At 35.0% G+C, this 14432-nt stretch overlaps 1 protein-coding gene across 4 annotated transcripts in view; it reads right to left on the reverse strand.

Moving 5' to 3' along the window:
- Positions 1-11214: 11214 nt before the first annotated feature.
- Positions 11215-14432, reverse strand: part of LOC117166944 (GTP-binding protein 2) — a 41045-nt gene continuing 37827 nt past the window's right edge. For all 4 annotated transcript variants that reach the window (XM_033351421.1, XM_033351420.1, XM_033351422.1 and 1 more), the window contains one exon: positions 11215-12085. In XM_033351421.1, the coding sequence (XP_033207312.1) occupies positions 11801-12085 (285 nt within the window). In that variant the 3' untranslated portion in view covers positions 11215-11800. The remainder of the gene's footprint in view (positions 12086-14432) is intronic.

Here is a 14432-nt window from a genome sequence, read left to right on the forward strand (position 1 = left end):
TATAATTATAAGTTTAATTTTTTTCTGGGATTGAAAATTATTTGAAAACCGATTGTCATTACGAATAATATCAATTAAGTTAATTTCAAAACAATTTTGCCTATGCTTACCATGTTAAAATTTGCTGTAGACTACCAGCGCCATCTGTGCGGGACGCTAGTGAACTAACGCCAACGTACAGTCGTTGCAGGGGGCTGGTCATGGACATAGGAAACACGGGACTAGGCATGCCATCCTAACGTGGCGAGCGGAGTCGAATCCACGGGAGGGGGGAGAATGCCATGAGTGGGGAGAGCCGCCAGCTTACGATGTGCCATTTGATTATGCGCATGAACATTTTTTCCGACAAACTGTGCATGAAAATATAAACATGTTGGCGCTGCCATGGTTATCGCGGGACATCAAAAGGTGGCGGACCTCCCCCCTCATTGAATCACCTCCTCAATGACATGTCTATTCCCTTGTTTCCTATGTCCATGGGGCTGATTATTCCCAAAACATGGTAGTCAGCGCCATCTATTAATTTTCGCAGAACAACGATCCCTGCACTCCGCTCAGTCGATAAGGCAGTACGCTGGCGTATCACCTGTATAGGGGCCGGTACTGCAGATTTCCACCGCACCACTCTATTAGACCTTAACGAGTAGCGACATCGACCTATCGTTTTGCGTACTACGATCATCAAATGATCGCCCGAATAGTTCAAAAAGCGGCCTTCATCATATTGCATCCATGTTGCATCAATATTTCGTGCAATATTACGGATGTTGCAGGAAATATGGATGCAATATTGAGGAAATATTCTCTGCTAATAGGTCTATCTCATGGTCGTGAGACATGGTTGTGGCTGAAATTTTACCACGATTTCACTGGGATCGGGTGCAGTTTTTCAGATTAGCACCCGCTCCCTGCAACATTTATTCGGAAAGAAATCGGGAAGGTTCAGAAAGAAGTAAATGGAGTAGGACACTGCGCAAAAGTTCGGAAAGGCATCGGGAAGCTTCGGAAAGAGAAAGCGTTCGGAAAGAAACGGAAGAAAAGTTCACATAGACATCGGAAAGGATAGGAAAGGTACTTTCTTTCCGATTCTTCCGCTAGGGAGGAACTACCCCTCACATTTAACGAACCAAGTCTCACTTTCCATCAATTAAAATGGTAAAAAATATCACAAATGAAAAATAATCAACACACACAGCTTTCCATGGTTTAATTTTATGACTGCATGAATTCATACGGCGTGTTGAAAATCTCTACGTTCAAAGTGTGTAAAAAAAAGGACTCACGCTGTACATAGTAAAATTCCCCGGACTGGTAAAATTACCGACTGCGCATAAATATCTATTTTCTAACGAAAATTTCTTTACTTCATAGTCATTTTAGATTTGTCCGTATAATATTCCACATTTGTCTAATTTTCGCGATACCCTACCAATATAAATCTCAGAGTATATGCTAAAGATTCTGAAGGCTTTGAGAAGCTCTGAGGAATTCTCCGCGACACTCAGGTGGATATATTTACAGGTCCCGGTAGCTCATTTAAATGTTTTAAAGGCTTTGAAATCTCCTTTCCGAAATTGAAATGAAAAGACGATCATAAATAACAAGAGAGAGGCTGAAATTGAAATAATAATTCGATGAGAAATCAACTTTCTTAATCGCCCTACCGATAGAAATCTCTGAGTATTCTCTAGCGAAATAGTCTGGCCCATTTGAGACTATGAGCGGAGTCGATTTGAAACAATTTAGTCTCGGAGATAGTCTGAGAGATTTGGGTCCTTTTCAAGGCCTTTTTAGTGGTGCTTTTAAGAGTGATGCGACGGTAATATAAAGCTCCTTTTGTATTCGTCACGTACCGGGCGGGCACAGTTATTTACAGTAGTTGGCCGTCGCTAATACGACTCTCCCTTTTTAAATTTCTCTTGAAATTATTAACACGTTCCTTTAATTCATGAATTTTCTCATTATACTTATTTATAATTATAACTTATATGCTAATATACCATCATCTAGTTGAATGAAAAAATGTTGTCTTTTTTGGCGTATCTCATTCCATTTACGAGAAACGTCGTATTAATTCCAATTTTGAGCATTTAAAAAAAAAAGTTAGATATCTGAAATAATCAAAACCCATAGTTTCCAAATTATTATGTTTTAGGCTGTTAACTATGAAATTTAAAAAAATATACTTCTAAATTTTAATCCGAAAGCTTAACAAAGGACCCTTGTCGGCTACTCTATCGATGTAGCCCCTCTGCTTGTTATTGATGATCGAATTCTTATTTCAATTTCAGCCTCTCTGATTTTTATTTATGATCGTATTTCTATTTCTATTTCGGAAAGGACATTTTACAGCCTTTGAAACATTTAAAAAAACTACCCGGATTATTGAATATATCTACCTGCGTGCCTGCGGAGAATTTCTCTGAGCTTCTCTCACCCTATAGAATCTTTAGAATATACTCAGACTTCTTTCGGTAGAGCGGCCACGTAATTTTTTTCTCGGACCCATTCAGTAGCGATTATGAATCAGCATTAACCGATAGAGCAACGATGATTCCGATAGAAAATTAATAATTTAAATAAAACAAATATAATTGAAACTGTTAAAATTATTCATTAAAAATAGTTCAATGGCCACCTTTAAGAAAATCCTGGCATACATGTAGTCTATTTTTATTTGCAAACAATTTATTTTCAGGTATTTTAATTGATTTTGCTGAAGGTTTTTTTTTTCTTTAAACATACACGACATCAAAATGTTAAACATTTATTTCAAATTTGCCATATATGAATCTTTAATTTACAAAAACTAACACTCACGTTTTATCTTATCGAAATGGTCTTTACCAAAAATGCAGGTATTGAAATTCTAAACATTTGGATGTTTGTGATGCAAATGGATATAAGCAAATTGCGGAGTTTGTTTCTAACACGTTAACTCCCTGCAGCTATTAGCATGCGCACTGAGTAAGTTGAATATGTCACTGACGCTTAATTCAGTGTAAATCGTATAATTCCTGTAAAGGGTAATTTAATGAAACTACTTGAAAAAGAGAATTAAAACTAAGTAATCATTGAATTTATAAATAAATTGTCGCATCAATTATAATATATTACATTATTTAATTTAAATTTCTGTAATTTTTTATTAATCAGCATTGTGTTATTCAAACTTATCTCATACTTCTTATTCGAAACAATTAATTCTTTAAAATTTAAATCTGCATAGTCCACTCAGTTCAACACAACCTCAGGTAACCTACCATTGGCAAATTCACGCTTGTTGAAAATTGCTGTGTGCGCATCGTATTTTTACCATTGGGTGTGGTCTTTTAAGAACTCCATTTCATGTTGAATATCAACCCATTCATATGCACATTAACGAATCGTAGAATGCTCACAGGAATTATTTCAGGTTAGTCAGTCTTATTTAACTCTATTCACTCAGCATTCTGACGAATGTGGAACGGCAGATTTAAAGCACCGCGCACAGGTGACCGATTAAAAATATGGCCAACCGATTACATTTTTATCCTTTTAATCTCAAAATTACAGATACGCAATTCAAACCGACTCGCTTCCAATCGGTTTTTGTTTCCTGGGTTAACAGCCTAAAACATAGTAATTCGGAATGTACGGGTTTCGATGATTTCAGATATTTAACTTTTTTTTAAATGTTTAAAATTGGAATTAATACAACGTTTCTCGTAAATGGAATGAGATACGCCAAAAAAGACAACATTTTTGAATTCAACTAGGAAATTATATGTTAGTATATAAGTTATAATTATAAATAAGTATAATGAGAAAAATCATCAATTAAAGAAAAAAGTGTTAATAATTTGAAGACAAATTTAAAAAGGGAAGTCGGGTTAGCGACGGCCAACTACTGTAAATAACTCTGTCCGACCGATACGTGACGAATACAAAAGGAACATCATATTACCGTCGCATAACTCTTAAAAGAACCACTAAAAGGGACCCAAATCTCTCCGACTATCTCTGAGACTAAATTGTTTCAAATCGACTCTGCTTATAGGCTCAAATGGGCCAGGCTATTTCGCTCGAGAATACTCTGAGATTTCTATCGGTAGGGTAGAGCTTTCTTCTTCGCTCTTTTGTTCGCGTCCCTGGCGGACCGAAGGAACCGAATGGAGCCTATACAAAGTGCCCGTAAAGACCCCATTGGGTCCCCATTCGGTTCCTTTTTAAAAAACTCGAAAAAACAGCGAATCGACTTTTAAATTGTTGAAATTCGGAGTCTACGTTAAAATTCCCTATATAGAAGGTCCGGGAATAATCTATATCTATATAGGGAATTTTAACGTAGAATCCGAATTTCAACCATTTAAAAGTTGATTTGTTTTTCGTTTCCTTCGATCCACCAGGTATATCTTAAGCGAATCGTGCGTTTTAGTTTGCAAACTTTATTGATCACTTTCGGTGAAAGCACGAATGCGAGTGACTGGTTTTAAATTGTAAAGTTTGTGCCATATACGCTTGCGTAATTATACATACCACCTTGATCAAAAAGTTTAAGGACTTTATTTTTAAAATCAAAAATACAAGTTTATTCGTCATAATCGATATTGTCCCCTTCAAAGTACTCCTCATTGAATGCAACGCACTTATGCCAGCGCTTGATCCAGTCCTCGCAACATTTTTTATGATCGGTTTGCGGTATATACATCAGAGCCATCTTCGATTTTTCCATGACCTCAATTCGGGTGCTGTAACGCGTTCCGCGGGGCGGTTTCTTGAGTCGACCGAATAGGAAAAAGTCTCAGGGAGCACAGGGACCCAAATCAGGTGAATTTGGTGGTTGTTGGATGGTATTCGTTTCGCTTTTAGCCAAATGCTCACGGATAACGATGGCATTGTGCAAAGTCGACATTTTTTTTTGTTGTGAAAAATTGAAACCACACACAAAGATAGATGTACACAATACGGCGACACTTCAACAAATGTCAAGCTATTAAGCTGAAAATTTGACAGAACGTAAATGACGAGTCCTAAAACTTTTTGATCAAGATGGTATATTTTTAATATGATCTTAATGATTGAAGTATTTGAGGTTAAGTGGATATTTTAGAGAAATTTTCCACTTTCCGTTTGGTTCAATTTCACGTCACATATTAAATTTCAGTTCAGTTCAGAATTTTATAGTCCGGGAGCTCGCGACAATTTGATGGACGTCATTTTAGTACTCACCAAAATGTCAGATTCTTTTCAGTCAACAAGTCGAAACTCGTTGACTGGCTAGCAGCTGTTAGTGCATTTTGCAACAATTTATCGTTAAACTGGTCAAAAATTCGAGTGAAAAGACGTCATTTTAGTACTCTTGAAATCCATTGGAAAGGATTGTTTGAATGCTAAGAACTAACAAAAAATTTGACTGCCAGCTTCTCGGTGATGCCAAAGTTGACTGGCATGCTGTCAAACATGTCAAAAATTCGAGTGAAAAGATGTCATTTTAGTACTCTTGAAACCCATCGGGGATAATTGTTTGAATGCCAAGAACTAATGAAAAATTTGACTGGCAGCTTCTCGGTGGTGTCAAAGTTGACTAGCAAGTCGTCAAACATGTCAAAAATTCGAGTGCAAAGACGTCATTTTAGTACTCTTGAAACCCATTGGGAATGATTGTTTGAATGATAAGAACTAACAAAAAATTTGTCTGGCAGCGTCTCGGTGGTGACAAATTTGACTGGCAGGCTGTCAAACATGCCGAAAATTCGAGTGAAGAAACATCATATTAATACTCTTGAAACCCATTGGAAATGATTGTTTGAATGCTGAGAACTAACAAAAAAATTCCACTGACACCTCCTTAATAGTGTCAAAGTTGACTGACAGGCTATCAAGCATTTAAAAAATGACAATATTAAAGCAAAGAAACAAACTGATGGAATACGGTCGCAAAAAAATAAAAACGTACTTTTCACGGTATTTAGTTTCACGGTATAATGTTCTGACTGGAGGGCTGTCAAGCATGTCAAAAATTCCGGTGAAGAAGCGTAATAATGATGGTTCTAATTTTCATCCTGTCATTTTTCATATGCTTGACAGTCTGCCAGTCAACTTTGGCACAACCGAGAAGCTGGCAGTCACATTTTTTGTTTGTTTTTAGCAGCTAAACAATCATCTCCAATAGGTTTCAAGTGTACTAAAATAAAGGTTCTAGTTGTCATCCTGTCATTTTTTTTATATGTTTGACAGTCTGCCAGTCAAGTTTGGCAACACTGAGGAGTTGCCAGTCAAATTTTTTGTTAGTTCTTTGCACCTAAAAAATCATCCCTGATGGGTTTCAAGAGTACTAAAATTACGTCATTTCACTCGAATTTTTGACACGTTTGACAGCTTGCCAGACAACTATGGCACCACCGAGAAACTGCCAGTCAATTTTTTTGTTAGTTCTTAGCATTCAAACAATTATCCCCGAAGGGTTTCAAGAGTACTAAAAGGACGATTTTTCACTCGAAGCTTTGAAATGTTTGACAGCCTGCCAGTCAACTTTGGCACCACCGAGAAGCTGGTAGTCAAATTTTTTGTCTGTTCTTAGCATTCAAAACAATCATTCGCAATGGGTTTCAGGAGTACTAAAATTACGTCTTTGCACTCGAATTTTTGACATGTTTGACAGCCTGCCAGACAACTTTGGCACCACCGAGAAGCTGCCAGTCAAATCTTTTTTTAGTTCATAGCATTTAAACAATCATTTCCAATGGGTTTCAAGAGTACTAAAATGACGTCTTTTCACTCGAATTTTTGACATGTTTGACAGCCTGCCAGTCAACTTTAACACCACCGAGAAGCTGCCAGTCAATTTTTTTTTAGCATTCAAACAATCATTTCCAATGGGTTTTAAGAGTACTAAAATGACTTCTTTTCACTCGAATTTTTGATGTGTTTGACAGCATGCCAGTCAATTTGGGCACCACTGAGGAGCTGCCAGTCAAACTTTTTTTTAGTTTTTTGCACCTAAACAATCATCTCCAATAGGTTTCAAGAGTACTAAAATGAAGGTTCTAGTTGTCATCCTGTCTTTTTTTAAATGTTTGACAGTCTGCCAATCAACTTTGGCATCACCGAGAAGCTGGCAGTCAAATTTTTTGTTAGTACATAGCATTTAAACAATCATTTCCAATGGGTTTTAAGAGTACTAAAATGACGTCTTTTCACTCGAATTTTTGACACGTTTGACAGCCTGCCAGTCAACTTTAGCACCACCGAGAAGCTGCCAGTCAATCTTTTGGTTAGTTCTTAGCATTCAAACAATCATTTCCAATGGGTTTCAAGAGTACTAAAATGACGTCTTTTCACTCGAATTTTTGACACGTTTGACAGCCTGCCAGACAACTTTGGCACCACTGAGAAGCTGGCAATCAAATTTTTTGTTAGTTCTTGGCATTCAAACAATTATCCCCAATGGGTTTCAAGAGTACTAAAATGACATCTTTTCACTCGAATTTTTGACATGTTTGACAGCATGCCAGTCAACTTTGGCACCACCGAGAAGCTGGCAGTCAAATTTTTTGTTAGTTCTTAGCATTCAAACAATCATTCGCAATGGGTTTCAAGAGTACTAAAATCACGTCCTTGCACTCGAATTTTTGACATGTTTGACAGTCTGCCAGTCAATTTTGGCACCACTCAGGAGCTGCCAGCCAATGGATTTCAAGAGTACTAAAATTACGTCTTTTCACTCGAATTTTTGACCAGTTTAACGATAAATTGTTGCAAAATGCACCAAAAGCTGCTAGCCAGTCAACGAGTTTCGAACTGTTGACTATGAAAACAAAAGAATCTGAAATGTTGGTGAGTACTAAAATGACGTCCATAGAATTGTCGCGAGCTCCCGGACTATTACATTGTTGTTCAATTTTAGACATTTCTATACTAATTTCACACTGCTGCGCGTGAGTCCACTTTTTACATACGTTTAGGTACTGTAGTATTCCAAAGCTCTCTATAACTGACCCTATCAAATGAAATGAATCCAGTCTCAGCTGTCTTCAACTAAAAACGCAAAAAAAATAATATTAAAAAACTAATCACAAACAACATTTGAACATTCTAGTTGATGTATCTATTCCCCTATAATGTTCGGCAAGCCGTAGGAGCTATCCCTATAAAATTTAACGATTCTATTCTCAGTTGTCTGTAACTAAAAACGCCGAAAAATGTAAAATTAAATAGGATCACCTAAAACAACTTTTTAAGATCCTAGTTACTATACCTATTTCAACAGTAATATTTCATGATCCCTAGGAACTGCCGCTATCACATTTAGCGATCCAAGTCTCACCTTTCATAAATTAAAATGCTAAAAAATATTTTCAATCAAAATTATCACCACACACAGCTTTTCAAATTTCTAGTAGATATATCCGTCCTTGCAGTAATACTCTACAACCACTAGAGGTTGCGGAATATTACTGTGACGAGATATATCGACAATAGCGACCTTGAGAGTTTTGTGTGGTAGTTGTTTTTAATTTTTATTTTTTTGGCAATTTTTGTTAAAGGCAGCTGAAACTTATTCCGTTAAATGTGACAGCCATAGTTCCTAGAGGTCATGTAATATTGCTGTGGAGATAGATATATCAACTAGAGTCCTGAAAAGTTGTATGGGGTGAATCTTTTTATTAAATTTTTTTTGCTATTTTAGGTGGAGACAGCTGAGGTTAGATTCGATAAGTTTGTTAGAGGTAGTTCCGAGGTGTAGCGGAATATTACTGTGACAGTAGGCATATCAAACATAGCGATTTGAGTGTTTCGCATTTATGTTTGGAGATGTTTGGCAATAATTTTTAATTAAAATTTTATTAAATTAAATTAAGGTATCGGGATCATTTTTGTTTAAGTGTAGCTAAGAGTCTCAAGAAAATGACTATTCTAAAATAAATAAGATTAATTCAACACATGGTACCCATATTTTCAGAAAATTAAAAGAACTTTTAAGCAAAAACGTTTTTTCGCATTTTTTGGTTCACAGCTTGTAGAATAAAGAAAGTATTTTTAAGTGTAATAATTGTGGAGTGCGAGAGTTACAATTTGAGACCTTCAAAGCAGTTTCTTGTCCTCTTAAAAAAAAATTTCCAGCTCAACGAAAATTGACATATTTTGACATTTTTAATATAAATGGTCTCTTGTGTATTCTCTTTTTCATCTTAATGTCTGTATACAGGGTGCTATGTAATAATATAAATCAACCATATATTTTTAAATTCACACTATTTATTCATAAAGAAACATAAGAAGAGCAGGTTTAACAAGATAATTATTATTTAGATCTGTGTTCTCGGAAGATTGGCTTTTTACATGACGTGCAGAAAAGTTTCGTTTTTCTGTCTAGGCTGGACGGACAATAGTGAAAACGCTTTGGCTTTTCAAGTACATTCGTTTGAAAATCGTCGCGTGAATCTACATTTCTGGTCTTTCTTTATCAGGCAACAACTCATTAATCATATCCCTCAAAAAAGAAGGAAGAGCCGGAAGCGTCAAACGAGTTTCAAGTAAAGGCTTGTCTGACGTCATTGACAAATCTAATATAAATTTAGACCTGCCAATCCCTTTATTTTCATCGCGAAAAGTATCCTCCATTTCCTCCTGAGGTCGTGTAGGCGCCGCAACGACTTGCGCCTCTCGACGAGCGAGTGAGCTCGTCACGCGCTTGAAAATGCTTTAAAAAATCAGAATAAACATCCATTATTCTCTCAAATTTAATTAAAAAGTAGGACAAAATATATCTTAATATTAGTTTCTTTATTGTATAATAATATACAGTGTTATTTACCTTGTGTTGGATTTTGTTCTGAAGTCGATTTTCACACATTGAGCCTAGACTGGGTAGTTTAGACCCGCACAAAAACTTTTGATGAGAGGGTTAAATGTGATAGGGGTAGTTCCTAGGGGTCGTGTAATATTACTCTGGGAATAGGTGTATTAACTGGAGTCTTGAAAAATTGTATGTGATTATTATTTTTAATTTGAAATACTTTTTACTGAGAAAATAGAGTTATTAATTTGAGTGTTTAAGGTTACTGTGGAGATGATGTTATAAAAAAGATTTTTGATACAGTCTTTGTGTTAATTATTTATAGTTTAAATTTTTATGGATTTTTTAGTTGAACGCTATTTTTTTTAGTTTTGTTTAACATTTATATTTTTAGTTAGGGGTAGCTGTTAGAAGTTGTTTTCGGACAATATAATTTGTTATTTTTAGTAAGCTCAAAAGTAGCTCAGACCTACGGTATATTTTTTCTCGAACTTATTCCATATTTTTTCTTTAAAATTTTTTAAGTATCAGGGTTAATTTTTGAAAATTACTTTGTTCAGTTTTTGAGAGCCCAAAAAAAGCCAAAAATTCTGGCGCTGTTGATTTTTTTAATTGTTTAATTTTTCTGTATTGGAGGTGCTGCTAGTGGCCAGTACCTCCACTCAAAAGTCGGTTTTTTTTTATCAAACTAAAAGAGCCCAAAAATCGGCATCGGTGCCCAAAAAAGCCCAAAATTATGGTATGAAAAAAGTATTCAAATTCCGTTATACAGGTGCTAGCGGAACGCACCTCCTCACAAAGTACTTCAGACATAAATATGACAAATTCTTCGCATAACACGAAAATCGAAAAAAGTTACTAATTTTATGGTACTTTATTTCTCTTGGATTATTGCATAGAATTCGATACTATTTTGTTAAATTTTACGGTTGTTTATTTTGTTACAAAAATTCAAAATCGATCAAAATGGACTTGATTTCATATACGGGGCAATCTAAACCTGATTCATTATAAGGACTTACCTAAACTTATTGCATTACTTAAAATAACAAATGTACTAAATTAGCATCCTTGATTTTGCTGTAAAAAAGTATTTTCAGTAACAAAAAACTTGGATATTACAGACGTCCATTAGGAAGTTTATCTCCCGTTTTGGGTTTGAATAAGTCAAAGTAATATCAATAAAAATAGATTTATCCGCTCTAAGTCACATGCTCCATTATTAAGATTCTAGTATTCAATATAAATTTAAATAAAAAAGTGAACTGTGTATGTTCTGCTGAAAAGGCCAGTGTTTTCGTTTACCATAAGTCCTAAATTTGTTCGTTCTCGGCTTAAAATGTCAAGAATTTTATTCCGTTTTCAGGCGGACGCACACAATTTTTTATATTAAACATTGTCAGTGGAAGACGAATAAAAAAAACAAGCTTAAATCAATTACTTCTGTAATTAAAAAAATATCATTTAATTATGTACAGGCCATTTTTTAACTAATCAAGTACCCCGTACAAGATTTTTATCTCAGATAAATAATTCTGAAACACTCCCTTGAGAAAAAAATACATTTTTTGTCAATAGTTTATCAATGTAAATAAATAAATAAATATCAATCCACCGATTGGTTACATAGCTTCCTGTATTATTTAGTTAAATAGAATTGCGACTGAAGTCATATTTACACGATTTTAACGCGAAAATCGTTATCACATCTAACTGTTAGACAAGTTTAAAATTAATTCAATCTTTGAAAGAAGGAATACATATAGTACAAAAGCACAAAAGCTCTAAAACAGCCAATTGAACGAAGAACTTTCTATATTCAAGTTGTAATTCGTAGTTGTTAATACGCAACTTGTTTTGTCGCATTAGGGCGAGTTAAAAAAAGATAACGGTCTAAATCTATTGAACTTCACATTGCTATTTAAATATTACCTTTCTCGAACAAAGGTAGTTTCAAACAAAGAAGAAAAATAAAGAAATTACATTATTTTAGACTCCTTTCACTTCCAAACAAGGAGATTAATGAATCGTATTTTGCGATCCTATCAGGGGAAATATTTGAATAATTTTGCCAATTGCTTTGGCTCTTCCTTCCCGGAGCAGAAGCCTCATTCCGACGTGAAGATATTCCGGATGGCACACAAATCTAAGTAACACTGAAGCTGTTCCATTAGTTTTGAGTCCATCGTCTTTCATCTCCATTATACCTTCAAATATGCAGGTTTGTCTAACATTGCCTGCGTGAACAGTGGCTTGAAATCCGGGATATATTGCCGTAGGATGGTACACAACTAGAATAGTAGCCTGCAAATGAAGTATTAAACGATTATTAAGTATTTTCTAACCAATAACTTCAACTTATAATTATTTTTTAACCCGCAATGGAATGATGGAAATGTAATCATATGTAACATAAATTACATATATTTCTCAGAAAAATCAACGAATAATAGGCTATCGTTTCGTTACCGTTAAGAATAAGGCTAACTCAATTTATTATGAAATCTAGGTAACACGTAGAAGTGTTAAAAGAAATAAAAATCTTTTCAAATGTCTTGCTTTGAAAGTAATAGGAGCTTAAATTACATTACAGACTGTAATACAAAATACTGGAGTTTTTAATTCGTAGTAAATGTTTGAAAAAATAATAGTTTATTTATTCCTCCTGAAAACTTAGCTAAATGAAGTTAGTCTAATTCTTATCCATGGCGGAATGATAACCTAACATTGGTAGAACCCATCGAAATAGTCTTGGAATACATTCGGGGGGATGTCCAAATGTAAACAGTTAGGGCTGCCTGAACCGCTTACAATTTGAATGCATGCTATGACGCAACATACTTGACTGCGCAGTCCCGTGCTGCGGCCCTTCCTATAAACGACTGTCGCCACCACTCTCGCCCTGTCACAACCCGGGTATCGCGTCCTCTATATATGTCGCGATATTACCGGCCGGACTCGAAAGGTAAACGTGGATCCGTTTAAAAAATTTAAGACCTATGAAGATAGGTGAGTAAAAAGCATAACAGGTTTAAACAGAAAAATAATCACAAGCGTCCACTTTTATCATTTATTTAGAGGAAGGCTATTTTATACAATTAATGTAATGAATGTCGAGTTGAAAATATGAAAAGCTACTCGCGGAAGAGAAAAGAGAAAAAACGACTTCTCTAATCAAAAGCTAGTCTAATTCTGCCCTTCATATCAAGAATCGGTCTCCTCTTTTTTGAGCCTCCGAGGTTCCAGAGCAAGGGTTTCTAGTGAAGATAATTTTTTAAGCCAATCAAATTTCTGGGTCCTCCTTTTAAGGAGGGTCTCCAATTTTAAGAAAACCAATCAAAATTAGTATGAAAATGAGACCTCCTTCTTAACTTTTCCCATGCATCTCAGAATTGCATTGCTCTTATCTACCCTCGAGTCATGTCTATCCGCACCTACTTGAGATTTTTGAAGCGCCTTGACTCTTGACACTTAGGGTTGTTGCAACGATTTAGTTGACCATAACTGTCTGACCAAGGAAAGAAGGGAATGAAAATTGGTTTCTGTTATATATTTTATTAGTTGTTAAATTACTAAGGGCTTGAATGTACTATGAGACTTTTAAGTGAAACTATCTCGGAACTCACCAGGGATCCGAGAATTTTCTTATTTTATTAGTGTTCCTTTTAAAAAACGATGGGAAATGAATTCAGTTTTCGCTGACGGAATATTTATTTTAGCATCTTGTTGCCTTCTTTCCTTAGAAAAACTAATTAAATAGCTTTGTTATGACTGACTGAGTGTCAGTTTCTTTAAAGCAACAACCTTTTATTAAAAGAAGTACATTTTCCAGAGACAGATTCTTAAGAGGGTTAAATTTTATACTTGTGAAGACTTTAGACAAAATACAATATAAATTAAAAATTTTTCTCCGAAAATCTGTCTCATCTATAGGAACTATTAAGTAAGGTCTTATGTGCTAACTTACTCTAAGTGCATTCATTTACCCGAGAAAAGAAACAGGCTTTCTGGTTCTTTTCTCGGCTTGTCTCACGCCTGTCTCGTTTTTTGCCAATAGAAAGATAAGAGAGTTTGAGAACAATAATAAAAATTGCGAAATATAATTTTAAATTTAGCGATTAGGCCTTTATGGTGAGGCGGTGTTCTTCTTTACCATGCAAAAAGGGTTGAGTTCTCATGATCCCATAACTAGATGAGCGCGGGATACGCGATCATCACACCTCCCCCCTTATTTTAGAAAAGAAAAAGGTTATAATCCTTTTACATTTCTGTTTACTTATTTAATGGTACTTTTTTTTTTTTTGATCATTTAAGTAAAAGATTAAAATACATATATATACATATATAATAAACTTTTGCCAATGGTTGTGTTAAAACATTAAGAAGAAAAGGAAATACTTAATTTTTAATTTTAGTTATAAAAAGAATCCGTTTTTTTTGTTTTGTTTATTTGTTTGCAAAATTTTGTAAGGGCGCGTAGTTAATGATCAGTCAAAGTCAAGTGATCGCTGTGACGTCAAATCAATATGGCGTTGGAAATTGTACGGTCAGCCATGCTGAAATTTCTTGATCACATTTTGAGGTGAAGTTAGTGGTTATTTACAAATTTTTTCATTTAGTTATATAGAAGCAAACATTATATATAACACAT

Source organism: Belonocnema kinseyi, chromosome 2 (genome assembly GCF_010883055.1).
Source record: "Belonocnema kinseyi isolate 2016_QV_RU_SX_M_011 chromosome 2, B_treatae_v1, whole genome shotgun sequence".
Lineage (NCBI taxonomy): Eukaryota > Metazoa > Arthropoda > Insecta > Hymenoptera > Cynipidae > Belonocnema > Belonocnema kinseyi.